This window comes from Nelusetta ayraudi, unplaced genomic scaffold (genome assembly GCF_046127955.1).
Source record: "Nelusetta ayraudi isolate G7.1 ecotype Tasmania unplaced genomic scaffold, CSIRO-AGI_Nayr_v1 ptg000135l, whole genome shotgun sequence".
In the NCBI taxonomy this organism is placed as follows: domain Eukaryota; kingdom Metazoa; phylum Chordata; class Actinopteri; order Tetraodontiformes; family Monacanthidae; genus Nelusetta; species Nelusetta ayraudi.
Genome location: NW_027466185.1, coordinates 6143900 through 6161927, shown reverse-complemented (window position 1 = coordinate 6161927; position 18028 = coordinate 6143900). Strand labels below are relative to the sequence as shown.

General features: G+C 41.4%; 1 protein-coding gene across 1 annotated transcript in view; it reads left to right on the top strand.

The window, feature by feature from the left end:
- tmtc1 (transmembrane O-mannosyltransferase targeting cadherins 1) overlaps positions 1–18028 on the top strand; it is a 57735-nt gene that overhangs the window by 4118 nt on the left and 35589 nt on the right. Inside the window, exons 2-4 of the mRNA XM_076012273.1 lie at positions 5962–6139; positions 15122–15195; positions 15794–15970. Coding sequence (XP_075868388.1) covers positions 5962–6139; positions 15122–15195; positions 15794–15970 — 429 coding nt within the window. The remainder of the gene's footprint in view (positions 1–5961; positions 6140–15121; positions 15196–15793; positions 15971–18028) is intronic.

Here is an 18028-nt window from a genome sequence, read left to right as displayed (position 1 = left end):
AGACATTTTCATAGGGCTTAGAATGATTTTGTTTCATACTGTTGACTTGTATCAAAACACTGTCCTAGAAGAGAAAATGTAGACGCTGAAACGATCACCTGAGTCTCACAGTCGTTTATTATTGGACAAGAATATCCACACAACTTAAGTCCACACAAAGCACAAAACAGCAACAACTCTATTCGACCGGCGTTAACAAGCTAGCAGCGTTAAAATCGCTATAGGGAGTGAAACTTAGGAAACTTGCGAGCCAAAATCGCCGCCTCTTAAGTTTCCCTGCCAGGGAACACAACACAAGCAGAGCACGGAGTTAGCGGTGGTGGCTAGCGGTTTATCGACACGATTCAACGGCTCTACTTTGCAAATAGCCTTCAAACTAAAGTTGCTTGATGTTACAAAACACATTTACAGTCCTCAAGCATGTTTTCAAATATCGTCGTGGCCGACTATTCTCTCGTCGTCCACCGGCCGAGTCGAGCCCGTCTCACTCCCGTTGGCCACCGCGTCGGTGTTCCATCGCATCCGAATTAGGCTTAACAAACTTCCAACATTTTCTCTGTTCGTTCCACTCCGACTGTTCCCTGGTGCTTCGGTAGTCGCTCTGCATTTTTATTTTTTTATTTCTGCGGACACTGTTTCGCTGTACAGCGACGGCCACCGGCTGCGAAACCAGGAAGGCTTTTCATTGTGTGTCGCTCCGTCCGTCCAGCTCTCTACGAGCTTTTTCTTCACAGAGAACAGAAACGTCTGTAGTTCTACGTTCGCCCATGGCACAGTTTCATAATCTTTTCAGTTTTTAATACGTGAAACTGTAAAAATCCACACGCGGGGCATTTAAAAAATGGCGGTTTTGGTCTTTCGTGAGAGAGTGCCTTTGGCTTTCGTCAAAACTCTTACCCAATCAGTGCCCTGCACGTTGCTACGTCACCCATACGGTGTCAGCTCCGCTCGCTTCGAACCCCAAGGACGCAGGTACCAAAATCGTAACCCGTGGGACCGTGCTGGGGCCCGTGGAAATGCATCAATACCGACCCGTACCGAGATGTTACCGAGGGAGACTGTGGGTAATATTCAGTCTCTCATGGCATGGCATCATGCTTGTTTTAGGGACAGATGTGTTTCTGACCGTGTCATTTATTGCACGTATTACATCTACAGCTATTTACATTTTATATAACAAATGCAACAAAGTATCAGCTGTGACTTGCACATGTGAGAATGTGCAAGTAACTTTTCATGCATGAAGCAAAAACAGATGGCTTCTTTCCTTCAGCACCTTTGGCCCAGAGTCATTTCTTTTTCTTTTTGTGTTTGTCTGTTTCCCACATGGGTGAAAACACACTACCCCACACGTGACCGCCTCTTGAGTACTGCAGGGCTTTTTTTTGCCCCATCAACATAAAGGACATGCAACAGACATGAAAATACTTACAGGCAATACAGCCTCTGGCTGCTTTGTATAGCAGAGGCGTAATATGCACCAATAAATGAGCACTGATGAAGGTAAATCAAAGTCCAGGGAAATGAGAAAGGGGTTGGATAGAAATGCAGAGACTTGGTTGCGAGATGATAGTAAAATTGAAGGACAAGTAACAGCAGACAGACAAGGGAAAAGGAACAGATTCTTCTGTAGTGAAATGAGAGAAAGACAAAGGCGAATACATGGAGTTCATAGTAAATAGATAATGAGAACAGAAGTGTGGCAAAGAATAAATGAATGGCAGAGAAAATTATTGAGAGTAACATAATGTTGCCGTCTCTGAAAATCGGAGGGTTTCATTTTCTTCCTGCTTTTTTATCTCTAAGAATACAAAAAAATATCACAAGAAGATGTTGCCATGTTACTTGGCATACAACAATGTTCTACCCATATATTTAAAGCTCAATCACGTGCAACATTTGGTTCTGTTTCCTGCGGCCAAAAAGAAAAAAACAACTTGAAAAGCACATTGCCATAACGGTTAACTGCTGACAAAATGCTCCTCAGAATAATTAGCAAGCTATTTTTAGCATTGCCCCCTCCCCCAACCTTCTTTAGGCCGTTGCCCACTCTCAGCATAGAAAGAAAATACCAGGACAGGGAAGTCATAATAGCCGGTGTTTCTTGCAGACAGGACACTTTTCTCAGCCAGCACTCGGCAAAGGACGTACCAATTTGTCTGACTGCGATGTGATCCCAGTGCATGATGGGTATCAAGCTGACAGTCATGTCACATCACTTCACTTTAGCTGTCGAGTGCAGCGGCTTAACAAGAGCATTAGCAGTCTATCCCAGTGTTAACATGATAGTAGAAGCACTTTAATAGTGTCCAGACTTCACAGCACTTTTCTCATTAAATGTTAATGTAAGATGACTGTACTGAAAGTTGGTAATGCAAATCCGTGTTCCCCATGTTATGGAATGTCTAAATCAGGCACGGGCAAAATACGACCCAGGGCCATATGCGGCCCATTAAAGCTTTATAATCCGGTCTGGCGAACTTGAAGAAATTATATTAAGTCATAAAATAGCTGTATTTCATCCATTTTTTTCAGTGCTTTAAGAAAAAAAAAAATCAATAAATAGCTAAAGATAAAGAAACATTGTAACGCTTTTGTTCATTTTCAATGGACAATAAAGCACACGTTTTCTACATATCCCATGATATTTTTTCTCCTATGAGGTGGCTCACCAATATACTCCATCCATCTGCTGCTGCTCTGGCCCCTCTGTCAAATTTTAGAACTCACTGTGGCCCAACAGTCAAAAAGTTTTGTGTCTTTTTGGCTAGTGAACCCAATTCATGATCTTACTTTATGCAATAGTGCATTGTTGCCGCAATTACAACAGCGTGTCTGCACTTTGTATCAATGTTACAAAGATTTGTTTTTTGAGAACATCTCACAGGGAATAACAGGCCCTCGACAATATTTCAGACATACCTTTGTTAAATGATACCTAAGTGGAATGTTGGGTCTTTCACACAGTGTTGCCAACTTAGCGACTTTCTCGCTAGATCTGGCGCCTTTCCAACTCCCCATGGCGACATTTTTTGTCAAGAGCAACTAGCGACAAATCTAGCGACTTTTCCTGGTGTTATTGAAGACTTTTCTGGTATTTTGGAGAGACTGACATGGAAGCACATATCCTTCCTCAGCAGTTCCTGTTCTCATCGAGCAGTGGGTGCTGCCGTGAGCCCCTCCCCGCCCCAAAGTACAGTTACAGTGTTTGAAAGCCTCGAGGGTCGAGTTGCTCATTGCGCGGGAGTCTTGGGCAGCTGCAGTCAGGAGAGGAGCAGAGAAGAGAGAAGACCCTCATCACTCCGCATCCAGGCAGCAAATGAGTCGCGCACACTGAACCCGCTCTTCCTTACAGAGCAGGATTTAAATGTAAAGGTTTATTCATTATCACACTAAAATAAATCACTGCATTTGACTTCACCATTGCAATCAAGTGCAAATTGTCATTTATGCAAATTAGACGATGCTGTCATTTGGCGGCTTCTAGCGACTTTTAGGACGGCCAATAGCAGCTTTCCTTACTGAGGAGTGGGCAACACTGCATTCACGTTCAAAGTGTCGGTAGATGTCTTCGAAAGTAGAGAAGCATCATTACATTATTGCCATGTCCCTAAACGACACTGAATAAGCATTTCTCGGTCCACCCATCTAAAAGCAATTAACATGGGAATTTCTCTCCAAGCATCTGGCTCCATTGGAAAGTTTTCCAGTTTCAGCTAATAATGACTGAAAATGATAGAACAATCCTCGGTAGCAAAACTCTACTTCTAATGAATGATAGTTCTTGCTGAAGTTGCAATGCACTTAAATGTCTATTCACCATGTATGATATTTGCATTGTTCTTATTTATTAATACTGACCAATGACCAGAGTGCGAGACAAAAAAGTAAACAAATAAATCATTGATAATCTAGCTTTGATTTTTTTTTCTTAAACAGTTTTGGATTGCGTCTTGCCAAGTTTAAACTACTTATACTTTTTACTTAACAAGTCTTTTTGAAACTCTGGAAGATCTTCCGACTACTTTATTATTTAACTAATAGACAAAATTCATGCCAGAATTCCTTTTTGAGGAACAGGCTTTTTAAAAAAATATTCTCACAAATCTTCCCATCAAAGTTGTATTTTCCTCTTGTACTACTCACTCAAATGTGCTGATGAATTCTGCTTGATTATGATAGCAGTTTGAAAATCTACCAAAGGTTAATTTGACTTTTACCAGTTATCATTCATCATTTGTTTCCCATGCATTTTTTGACCAAACATTGGTAGCTGATAGAACTGATTGTTTTTGTTTTAAATACTGCTGTTGCCCATCACAAAATGGTCACAGCAATATATACTCAAGTATCCATCAGTTGCCATGCTTCATGCCAGTGCATCAGAGAAAGACATTAAACCGTGACATCTTCCCTTTTTCTTGTGGGGCGCGACCGCAGTGTGATGCTCTAAAAGTTTAAATTCATTTAAATTCCTCTGAAGCCTTCACTTCCCTGATGGGGTCGGGACCTCTGCTGTGCCTTTGGGGGAAAAAAACCCCTCCATCTTACAGGCCTTCGCTTGTTCTGCTTATATTGGAATCGGCTACAAGGGCAGATGAGTGTTTCCAGAGGTCTGGCTGAGATAATGCTGAGGAACTCTGCAACCTCGAGCAGGTTTTTATCTCTTGTCCTCATTCAATTATGTATAAAAAAGAGGGACAGTGGAGGCCACAGTCTCCTTCATTGCTTAATGGACTGGATGAATGCCCACAGAGGACCCCATTACAGCTCATCACAATCAGAGATAAGGGCTTCAGATGTGAAGTCATGTTCCTTTATGCTCTTCATGGCTGCTTTTTTTTGTCCTTTTCCTAAAGGAGGGGTGCAAGCAGCAGCAGCAGTGTGCGAATGCCATCTGTGGAGAGAATCAGACTTTTGGCAGTCACACTGATTAATATCAGTCAAAGCATTCACTTCTCATTCTGTATCATCAGGTCAATGCAGTTATGCATGTGAACTGGAAATGGGAACTATCTCGATTATGCGATACAAATGATGATAATCTAGGTACGAATTGTGTATCTCCGTGTTAAAGGTTAAGTGTGTGTCTAATATAGTGTGTGTGTAATATATTTGGAGATTTTCAGACCAGACAGCATCAAGTGGTTACGTTTTAGATTACAGTGTTCACTCACTCTCCCTGCCCCTCCTGAGCTTGCCAGTGAACTACGGTGGCCTGCGCACCCAAACCTGGATACCTCGTCCACCTTCTTCTTCTTCGCTAGTTTCTTTGAGGACACCAGCATTCACCCAAAATACCAAACTGCGCTGTTAGGCAGCTGGATTGTCCACACCAGGCTTCTTTAGAAATGTGGCAGTGCAAGATGGCAGCTAACTGGGAGCAAGACCCTTGATCTATGTATATGTTTATATATTTAAATAAGACCCATTCTATGGGTAGAAAAACCAAAATATTGTCATTGTACTGCAATTATACACTTCTATTGATGTATTTATGGGCAGTATATTAAGCTTTTACTAATATAAAAATGATAAATCAGGCCAGATTCTACACACTGGACCTTTAATTCTCCCTGGGGGACTAGTAGTTTAAGAGGCTCCGATTTGGTGTTGGAAATCCAATATTCAGTTTGAAAGCATTAATGCACTTTTCATTTATAATTCCCAACCACTGTTAAAAATGGATTGATATCATGTCTGGGATTATAAAAAAAACCCACCTAATTCAGAATATGTAAAAGGTAATTTTCATTCAGAAAACCGCGCTTTAGGTAAAGCTGACCTCGTCTCCATATTGTAGTGGTTCATGGGGCCATTGAATTACACTGCTCGTGGTTTATTCTATCAACTGTTTCTCACTGTCTTTGTGAGAGTGTTCAAATAATCTGTACATATCTTTTATTCATGAAGATAAGATGCAGAGCTAAATGCTAAATATTCCTCCCCTCTTTTTGACAGGTTGAACATCCTGCTGCACGGCACCGCGCCTCTCTATTTCCACGTGGTCAACGTGTGCTTGCACTGCGCTGTGACCTGCCTGCTCATGCACACGTGCGAACGCTGTGTGTTTGAAGACACCAGACTGGCTCTGGTCACTGCGCTGCTCTTCGCTGTGCATCCCGTCCACACTGAGGCCGTGAGTACCATCAAAACACCTGCCACCAGTTTGATAAGTTGCAATGCTGCCTTCTGAGCTCTTTGGGGTTCTTTGAAAGAATATCATGTAGCGGTTCAAGAAAGTATGTGTGGGAAAGAAGTGTGTAGATTTGCCCAGAATCACCCATTTAAAGGTCCAGTTTGTCAAATGTATGTGTCAAATCAAAATGTATGATTTTATTTGCTTGTAAAAGCTCAACATATTGGCTATAAATTCATTAAAAAAGTGCATACTCGCATTACAAATAAAAAAAAATTGGTTTTCCTACCCTCAGAACAGTACTCGTATATGTGTAAGACTATACACAGAGCAATTGAGGTTTTGCTCCCAGTAAGCTGCCATCTTGCACTGCCATTCTTTCAGGAAGTCCACCTGACAGTAAACTTAATATGAAATACGCTGTCAGTTTTGCACACTGGACCTTTAATCAGTAGTCACTATGACATTAGATCTACGTCAGAATGTCAATTCTGTGACTCATTTTCTTGGCCGTCTAAGTGATCATTGGCGCACAGTGAAAACATGACACTTTCTGTTGCGTGTACATTTTTGTGATAAACACATCGCAGGAACATAAAGTTCCTTAAAGTGTTTGCCAGTGCTCCAGTAAATACAGCCTTGTATTGTATTGCCAAAATCTTTTCTCTGAACTCTGTTGTGTAAACCTGGATGTTTTGAGATGTGGTAAGATAATTCTCAATACCCACTTGGACAGTTGGAGACTTGAATAAGGCATGACGTTGGAATTCCTTAGTAGGAGAAGCAATCAATTATGATGTCAGCGTAAGGGTGGTGTTTTTTGTTGTCCAAAACACTCTTTTATAATTGCTTGCTAATATGTCACTATCCCTCTGACCTGGAGCTGTTTAGAGAAGTTCTCTTTCAGTTTCTTAATACTGTCAAATGTAGACACTAATTCCAATAGCTAAGAGCCCATAGTTTGTGGTTGCAAGACCGCTGTGGGTTTGAGATACAGTACCATCTTGGTTTTTAAGAGTATTTCTCTCTGTCTGTCAGCAGCCATTTTGGTAGATTGCCATGATAAAATATCTTCAACTTAAAATTTGGAAGCAGTACAGTGTTGACTTAATTTAGTCCTGTGGCATGTCTATTGTTGTCATTTGGAACATCTGCTCTGTGTCTTTGTGATTCCTAAAAGCTATGCCTGTGGAATCTGGAAATAAAAATCCAAGTAAAATACAGGATCAACTGTAATTCATTGTTTTTAACGATTACAGGAACAGTTAAAGCCTGTGTGTCTTCAAAGGGATGTTTTACAAAAAAGGAATGGAATACAGATCAGTGCCAGGAAGGGAGGCTGGGAGGTGAAGAGAGCAGTGGAGTGTGTGCACAGACAGTGGGGAGAAAATGTTGAGCGGAGGAGTAGGGTAATCAAAGGAATGCTGGGCGGGTTGGAGGGGAGGGGGGAGGGGGTGAGTAACAGAGTTGAATAGAGAGCAGTGGGGCTGGGGCCTCCACAAATTAGGTCCAAATTATCTTTTTGGACCTAATTTGTGCAAGAATCTTGATCAAGATGTTTGCTATCCAACCGTGTTCAGACACTTCAATGTCTGAGAACAAGCACCAGTTCTGGTGAGTTCCAGTTGAAATAGATGTGAGGATGAACATTTTGTTTCCTCGTAAATATTCTTGAGTCCCTTAGTGATTGACTTGAGTCTAGAATAAGAAGCAACAAAGATGTTTACTCAGCAGACTTCACAAGATTAAAGTCTCTTGAAGTACTGTCGACTGTTACTGTTGACTGTCTTACTGCAGTTCTTTGTGGAAAACCATCCCAAAAGCTCAGCAAAGTCTATTAAGGTGTGTGAATGGTTTTTCATCGGTCTGGCTCGACTTCCAATGGGGATACCAGATGTGGGTGGACCTGCCACTGACACACGCACACACACGCACACACACACGCACTCGTTTGCGCACTTTTGTTAATTTCTTCCGTTAATCATTTCTGCCATAGATTCAGTAGATTCACCAAGGTGCTGGAAACATTCCTGGGAGATTCTGATCCATGTTGATCCCATGACAGTGTGGTGTAATTCCTCCTGTTCTTCTTCTTCATCTCGGAGCTGCTCTACGTGGTTGAGATACATTGACCGCTGGCCAGTGAACTCATCATCTTCTTCAAGGAACCCGTTTGAGATTTGTTTTGTGCTTTCAGGAGATGGGTTGGACTCGAATCAAGTCGATTCTGCTGTGTTTTCATGTAGTTCCATTTAGAGCAGGAAGCAAACACTGCTGGTGTGGCTGCAGCTGTATTTGTTGTTGACTTGGCAAGCATTTTCACATTGAAGACATAAACAGAACACACACCGGGCTTTTCTTGGTGGCTATGTCGTCACTTTACTTTTGATGGCTTTCGATTGTTCAATTACACAGTTGCTGAATTGCTCCTCATCATGGGGCTGTGGTCAACTACCAAGTGTTGCTTTTCCTTGTGTGCTCATGGACACATTCCTGCTGTGTATGTGAAATAAACCCAAAGGAGGAGAATCTGCTTTCTTTTTAATTCCCAGTTTTTTTTTTATTTATTTATTTTTTATCTGTAGGTGCTAAGAGCCTTTCACACATGTCAGGGGTCATGTGACACAACATCACTACCCAACAGGACCGCCATCAGCAGCTACTGCAATTGTACATTGCTGTGCGTCACAGAAAACCTATAATCAATTCTAACACTACTATTAATATTTAATCTGCTATCATTAGGACTAATTTGAAATTTCTCTCAACATTTCAAACTGTAGTTATTTTGCCAGGATTTATACGATTGTGATATGATTTTCTCTTTTAATGCTAATTGATGGAAGGCCTGCCTTGTTTCTTGGCTAAATCCTTGTAAAATCTTTTGAGCCATTATTTATTTATGTGAGCTCCGATCTTCCACACACAGTCATGATACTCAGTCAGTGTTGATTTATTATTTTCATCCTCCTCAATTAAGATTCATCAACACGAGGCCTGTTTGTGCCATTGCTTGAATGTCTCAATCTTTTCTCTTCATGCCTATCACTGTAAAAGGTCCAGTGTGTAATATTTGGAGATTTTGAAGAAGAAACGGCAACATCAAGTGGTTATATTTGAGATTAATGCCCTCTTTCGCTCACCATCCCTCTCCCGAGCTCGCCAGTAAACTACGTTGGCCTGCGCACCCAAACCTGGATACCTCGTCCACCTTCTTCTTTGTTGGTTTATTTGAGGATGCCAGTGTTCACCCGAAATACCAAACGCGCTGTCAGGCAGCTGGTTTGTCCACGCCAGGCTTCCTTAGAAATATGGTGATGCAAGATAACAACTAACTGGGAGCAAAACACTTGATCTGTGGATATTCTTATATAAGAATAAGGGCATATTCACACCTGCCCTGTTTGCGTCGGACTAAAGCAGAAAAGTTAAATAAGGACTGTTCTAAGGATAGGAAAACCAAATGACTTTTACTGTACTGTGGGTATTCACTCTTTTTGATGTACTTATGGGCAATATATTAAGCTTTTACCAATATAAAAATTATAAATCAAGCCAAGTTTTACACACTGGACCTTTTAAGTTGCAAACAAAACAAACCCAAGAAATGTGTGTGTGAGTTGAGCCTGGTGTCCTGTTGCCTGGCAGTCATTCAGTCGCTCTCCTCGGTGAATCAGGCTCCTGTTTCAGAGCTGAAAAGCCTCCATTCATCCTCCTCCTTCTCCCCTGTCTGCTGATAGCAAGCTGCCCATGTGTGGATCCCATCAGCCATATGTGTGCTGTGTTGCGCTGGGGCTCACCCAGACACGCACACACGCACACGCACACGCACAAGCACGTGCACCGAGAGAGACAAAACGTTGCTGTTTGAGGGCGTCCGCACCGCCGAGGACGGACCGAGTTGCGCTCAAAATTGTAAAGAGAGAGACGGAGAAAAAAGAAAATGCAGTTTACTCCAAAATGTGCTGAGGTCGGTTAGTAACTGCTCACTTTGAGTGTTTGGGTGTGTTTAACTGTGAGCATTGCACTCGGATTCCCCCCAGTGCTGTTTTTTTTTTTTTAAGAGAGGCAGCTGCAGCTCAGATTCCTGCACAATTATGTAATGGGCCTGAAATAAAGCAAATCTCAGCCAGAGAGAGTGAGACAAACTCTGTAGGTGCACTTCATCTCGTCCTCTCTCCATCACTCTGCCCAGTGTTGGCAAACACTGGATATCACACTTTGCAAGACACAAACCACTGGGGTCTTTTTTTTTTCTTCTAAACTATACAGTAATTACAGTAATTATGAGAAACATTCAAGTCAATCTATATACAGCAACAAACAAACAAGAGCGGATTATATTTTTTATATTGAAATATAATTTGAAATATGTATATTTCTAATTTGCCTTGTAGGTAAATAATCAACACACACCTCCTCCTTATGAAAAACACCTGTGTAGTGTACAAGTTTGTGAAAATCCATTTCACTTTAGATACGGACGCATCCATACTGATACCAGTATCAATACCGATACCACGATTGAGTACTGTACTAGTAATTGTAAAATATGTGCCAATACCACGACACAGATACCATTTGTGTATGTCAGTATATGACAGTTGTGTTAAATATGTGTTTGTACTGCCGTGACACTTGTTCTAGAAAAACATGCTGAGGAATGTAATTCAAATCTCTGAAAAAAAAAACCCTTAGTAAGTCTATAATGTGTAATGGCCTCATGTACTAGGTAAGTTCTCGGTATCAGTATTGGTGACTGCTGAAATGCAAGTCCAATGAAAGCAACGAAATCAAAGGGAAAGATTGACACAACAAAATTATAAAAAAAAAAACGGGGGAGGAAATAGAAAGGAGAGGAAGAGCAGTGATGGCAGGAAGTTCCTGCTACATCGGACTGCACATGTGTTTGCTGTATTCAGATAAAGGGAGTAACAGCAGCAGCAGCTTCTGTGGCTTAGCATCTACTAGCGCTTTAGCAGACAAACATGTTTACCTTAATTTCCCCTGTGTTTATGTGTGTGTCTGTGTGTGTGTGTGTTGGGGGAGAAGGGAACTCCACACATGATTTATTCATGCGCTGAAAGTCCAACCCGACCTGGGCTCCTCCTGCCATTTCTCACCTCTCCATCGCTCTTCATCCTTCACTTCCTCCTGTGTTCTCCTCCCTTTCATCCTCCTCCAGAAGGGCGAGCGTTTGTAGGGGACTAAGCAGTGCGGCACACACACACACACACACACACACACACACACACACACACACACACACACACACACACACACACCTCCAAAAGCAAGGAACCATCGACTTTAAGATGCAAATAATCCCGCTTTGTGTCTTTGCAGTTTGATCAGAAGGCTCTTTGCTCCATGGAGCGACTGTGTTTTTTTACCCTATAAATATTTTATTTTATTTTATCTTTATTTTTTTTCCCATCCATCTGTTTTCAATTCCCGCTTCTTCCTGAACTCAGTGTTGGGGGCTTTATTTATTTTTAATTAATATCATGTTCGTTCTCTTTGCATTGTCCAGGTTGTAGTACTACTTGTTAACATAACTGTCGACCCACTACATGCCTGTTTGCCTCTCAGACTGCTATTAGCTTTGGGACTGTGAGGCTTCACTGCCGTGGTTCCTGCATTCTTCATGGGGGGAAAATCTACTTTAAAGTCCATCCACTCCTCCTCCTCCTCCCCCCTCTCCTCCCCCCTCTGTCTCTGCCCTACACTCTACTGTCATTCCAGGCCTGCTTTCCATCAGCGTCTCCTTGACTTGTTTAGCTGCTCCTCCTCTGCCAGGTCTCCACTCACTGTACGTGAAAAAACTGCAGTCCGGAGCTGTTCCTCTTACACTAGATCACCTTTATGGAAGAGAAAATTCAGAGCGATTGACGTCGTGTAGTGTTCTATCACCTCAACAGGCGGAAACCTAATAGATTGAGTTCACTTTTCCAGCAACAGTCAACGGCCCCATTGAGGAACTGTGCCAGCTGTGAACTTGTGGCTCCTGGGACTCCACCAGTTGAGAACCACTGGTTTATGGTGAATGAGTCTGTGCAGCTGTCAATCAGCCGACCTAATCAAAAGCATTAAATGAGAATGCTAATCAGAAAACCCTGTCAGTGATCATTAAATGCACACAGGTTTTACGCCTCCTGCAGGCCGAGTTAGTTTCAAAGGACAATTAAGAATGTGTTTATAACTGGATGGAAATTTGCACCAGAATACTATTATTATATATATTATTATATATACTAGTACTTTGTTGTTTGTGACGAACCCTAGAGGCTGCTTGGTGTGCCAACACTCAGAGGGCCGGGTTGAATGGGAGGTCTAAGTGGTGGTGTCCAAACAAATAACACCAATAAAGGTGTATAGGAGGTCTCAAAGTTCACATGGACACACACACACACACACACACACACACACACACACACACACACACACACACAAAAATAACTCTGCACAGGAAGAGTTGACTGGGTTCTGTGTTTAGACCCTGGAAAACAAACAACACTGTCCAATTTCTTCGTAATAAAACAATTTGTAGTAACTTCTGATTTGTAGCTTGGTTATCGGGAATATTTTTGGTTATATAACAACATTTTCTATTCAAACAGAGGAGCCGTACTTTGAATCTTATACAACTGTGAGGAGGGAACTTTGAGTAAATCATTGAAGTTATCCTGAAGCCCGGGCGAAGTGTTTTTTTATTCATTTATTGAAAAAAAAAAAAAAAAAAAAAAAAAAATTGGCACCCCAACCCTATATTGTTTAAGCATCTACACTGTCCTTCCTGCGAACCCCGAGCAGGAAGTGCCCCCTGCTCCACCTCCTCCGCTGACTCCGTGAGTGCCTCCTTCAGGTTGGATCCTGTAATTCCAAGTGCCCGAATTCAAGTGGATTTGCTGATGAGTCTCGGCTTCAGCTGGCTTATGTTATTTATTTGTAGGTGGAAGAAATTGATGTAACACAGCTGCAACACAAACTTGCGTGTTAATAGAAAGCAGCAGGATCAGTTGGTTTTCTCTTTGATTGTGCAAAGAGCTTCCAGACACCTTTGATTGTGATTTACTTTATTACTTTACAAATCAGAATCAGAATCAGAAAGACGTTTATTGCCAAGTAGGTTTAACACTTACAAGGAATTTGTTTTGGTGTAGTTGGCACTTCAAAAAAGAACAGCTAACCATACTAAATATCTAAAAATATATATACAGGAGAGATAAAATTAACAAATTACAAATGTACAAAATAACAAATAATAAAATATAATGTGCAACATAAGACCGTTGTGCTAAGAAATGTGTGCAAGAATGGGACGTTAATGAAACGCATATTGTCTATGGATGGGGAGTTGTGGGGGGACTCAGGAACTGTTAATGAGGACAGTTGCGGACAGGAAGAAATAACAGATGATTGATTGATTGATTTTAATTCTAATGGGAATTTAATCATTACTTTGTAGACACACCCAGTGTCTACAAAGCCAAATGGCTTTCAGACAACTTGACTTGAAAACCAAACTGGTTGCTCATTGCAAGTAAGTATGAAGGCAAGTAAGAAGACAGAAAACAGCAGATAGGTAAATCCTGATTCTGAAAACACTTTTTGATTTTCTGTAGAATATGCAAGTGTGAGTTTTCATTATGTTCTTTTATTATAAACTGTTTCCAAAAGCTTTCCGCCATTGGAGTTGTGCCAAAATCAAAAACTGAGTTTTACTCATCAGTAATTTTCTCCCATAATAATTTTCTTTTTGTTATTGCGGCTATGATTTAAAAACAATAAAAATCAAACAATATGTTCAAATTAACCGTATTAGCGTATGAAACTGTCTAGTACCAGCCGGCTGAAGTACATTGACTTCCTCTTGCTGATGGTTGCCATGGTGACTCATAGTATCACAGCTCCATTAATGTGGGCTTTGTGCCATCATGGTGCTTGTGCTTAAAGGTCCATTGTGTAAAATTTGGTAAAAGCTTAATACAATGCCCATAAATACATTAATAAAAGTGAGTATTTTGGTTTTCCTACCCTTAGAATGTTTTTTATTTATATATAAGAATATACATAGATCAGGAGTCTGGCTCCCAGTTAGTTGCCATATTTCTAAGGAAGCCTGGTGTGGACAATCCAGCTGCCTGACAGCGCATTTCATATTTAGGGTGAACGCTGGCGTCCTCAAATAAATCAACAAAGACGAAGAAGGTGGATGAGGTATCCAGGTTTGTGCTCGCAGGCCACCGTAGTTCACTGGCTCTTGGGAAAGGAAGGGTGAGCGCGTCAGTCTAAAATGTAACTGCTTGATTGCGCTATTTCCTCTCAAAATCTACAAATATTACACACTGGACCTTTGATATAAGGTTAACACACTCAGAGTTGACTGTTCTGGAACCATATACCAGCTCACGGTCCGTAAACCCAAAGTTAACGGTGAGATTCAGAGATTGTTAAATCTCTGTCCTGGAATAAACCCCCAAAAAGTACTCAAGATAAAAAACAAAAAAACAACAACAAAAGAATTGAATGACAGTGTAATAGTAAGACAAGCCAGTAGAAATAGCGGCACACAAGGACAGGACAGAACAGCACTGAGGACTAATCGAGTCAGCAGTCTCAGAAACCTGTCACATAATGCATCTTCTTTTCTCAATATCTATTATTATGTTGGCCGCCCTTTAAAAGAAGACATCTCAGGCAGCACTTGCATGTGGGCAACAGAACAGCTTCAATAGTGATTCTTGGCTGTGTTGACGGGCCTCCGATCCACAACCACTCTGATCTCAGCCACATCCACAATAACAGCTAGAGTCTCCAGCAGGTCAAGTTTTTACATTCACTCTTTCACAGCAGCAGGATATTGGACATCTTCCAGCACCACAGACGCTTGAATTGCAGCTAATATATATATATATATATATATATATATATATTTATTTTAAAAATGTGCGTGTGTGTGTGTGTGTGTTTGCGTTGCAGGTGTCTGGGATTGTTGGCAGAGCTGACGTCTTGGCAGGTCTGCTGTTCTTGCTGACGTTCCTCTTCTATACCAGGTGAGGGATTCTGCCTCATGCATGCAGCAAATAAACATGTTGGAAAGGTTCATATAATCTGAAAGCGTTTTTGAAACCTCCAGTGTTAAATATTTGGAGAAGAAACAGCGACATCAAGTTACACTTTAGACTGCCGTGCTCACCCTCCCTCCCCTCCGCTTGCCAGTGAACTATGGTGACCTGCGAGCACAAACCTGGACCTCGTCCATCTTTGTCCATCTTCCTCTTCGTTGGTTTATTTTTAGGCTGTCAGCCTAAGGAACCAGGCTTCCTTAGTAATATGGTAGCTAACTGGGAGCAAGACCCTTGATCTATGAATATTCTTATACATAAATAGAAACAGTTTTAAGGGAAGGAAAACCAAATGCCTTTTTTTGTATCCACTTTTATTAATGTATTTATGGGCAGTATATTAAGCTTGAAAATCATAAATCAGGCCAAACTTTACACACTGGACAATTAAAAATGGCACTTTACAAGTATTGCAGTGAAAACATGGCTATAATAAAGATAAGTTCTCCTTGCTTGACCCCTGTCATTATGTGATTCATCTGATTATTTATCCTGTCACTTTTGCGGCCATCTCACCTGTCTTTAGGAGTGTGAGCCTGCACGCCCCCGACGACTCGCTCCCCTCCACAGCCTCACCGGGCCGCCTGCTGATCAGCTTGCTGCTCGGCACCTGCGCCATGCTGGTCAAGGAGACGGGCATCACTGTGTTTGGCGTGTGCGTGCTGTATGATGTCCTGGTGCTCTGCCGCAAACCTCTCATCAAGTAAGGACTGTTTAACGTTGTGTGTGTGTGTGTGTGTGTGTGTGTGTGTGTGTGTGTGTGTGTGTGTGTGTGTGTGGGTATATATGTATATATACATATATTATATATATACTATTATATACATATATTATATATTATTTATATACTATTATATACATGGAGTTCTTTGTCCTTAGACATTGATGTTACTGTGAATGGTTGTCCCAGACACGCCTGACCCTGAGTGCAGGAGGAGGCGGGTATAGAGGATGGATAGATGGATGGATGGATGGATGGATGGATGGTTGAGTGAGATTATGGCCACAACTCATTGTATTTTTATTTGCTGTTCTCTCAAACATGCTGTGAAGAACCTTTTTTTTTTTTCATGTGATTTTCATTTGATGACTTAGATTCTCTGTCATTAATTTACATTGGATCATTAAGCCCATTTTCATTTATTGGGACTTTTTATTTTATTTTATTTTTTTATAGCAAAAACCTTCAACGGGTCATTGGTTTAATGTTTCAAAAGCTTTCACGTTTTTTGAGTATTTCCAAGGGCTTACAGCCTATCTTTTTTAGTAAGCTGTCGCCCCTACTCTAGATGTGACACAGATATGGTGTCACACTATTAGACTGAATGTTCTGTGAGACATGTTAGATGGATTTAACTGTAGCTCTTCGTATGTGTGCGCGTGTGTGTGCATCTCCACAGATGCCATTATCCATGTCCCACTTTTTGCTATCATGCTGTGCGGCGGCGGCGGCTGCTGCTTCTTTTAAAAGAGGTCTACAGTGATAATGGAGGACAGATGCCTGGAGAGCAGTGAACCCCAGATAAAACACTCAGTCAATATAATCATGTGTCCTACACTTTTATGAATAAACCATCATGTCCTTTGTTGATCTTAAGCCCCAGTGACAACGGATTATGTGTATGTTTTCCTCTGGAAACATCATTTAGTAAGTAATAAGAATTATAATTTAAAAAAAAAAATTGAGATACTCAAAAGCACAAGCAGAATTTGTGACATTTTCTGGCATTTTTCTCTCTTTTACTTTTTTGGTCATGAAAAAGGATGAAGCCAGTTTATTTCCCTTCCCTTACTGCCTGCTCCTGCTCCCAAATTAAATATCCAGTTCTAGGAACGTAAAGACACAAAGTGAATGCCAAACTATGTGCAGAAGTGTGAACTGAGGGTCCCCAGCACAAATTTGCTTTGGGCTTGTTTATTCAAAGTAATGGTGGACTTGTTTTTGTCTGGAAGACTTTGACCTGAAGGTCTAGTGTGATATTTAGAAGAAGAAACAGCAACGTCAAGTGGCTACGTTTCAGATTGCAGCGCCCTTTCACTGTCCCCTCCCGCTCACGAGTTTGCCAGTGAACTACAGCGGCCTGTGCAACCAACCTGGATACCTCATCCATCTTCTTCTTCATTGGTTTATTTGAAGACGCCAGCATTCAAGCCAGTGCACGAGCAGCAACAGCAACCAGCGCTGTCAAGTGTGATTTAGCTCTGTGTAGCCTGAAGTCTCTGCTCAACAGTGGTTGTGTATGTAAAGCCAGTTCCAGATGTTTTGGGAGCCTCCCTTAGGTGTTGCCCTTTCTGGAATGTACTAGAATTAGTCTTCTGCCACAGCTCTGGGTGAACTGATTGCAATGTAAAACACTGCTGTGTGTGCGCATGCACTTGTACGTGTGTGCGCGCATGTGCTTTGATGGGTTTAATCTGCATTAGAGGTTATTTTAGGAGAACCACTCTGGAGCATCTGTCACTTGCAAGTATTACAAACGTCCACAAGCTGCGGCTTAGCTTTGCTAAGGGAATTTATGTACTCTGCTGTCCTCTTTATGTATTCATCTATATATGATGGTGAATATTAGCTCTGGGGAAAAACGTTGCTAAATTGCTTTTACCTAAGTTGCAACTTACTTGGCTCCACACATAAGTGATGTTCAGCCATTCTTTGAGGTTTTCCTTGTATTCTTTTTTAAATCTATTTTGTTTGGTGGCTGTTTTTATCTCCTTTATCTCCTTTTGTCCTCCACAAGGCTGATACATTAGCTGGGAGAAT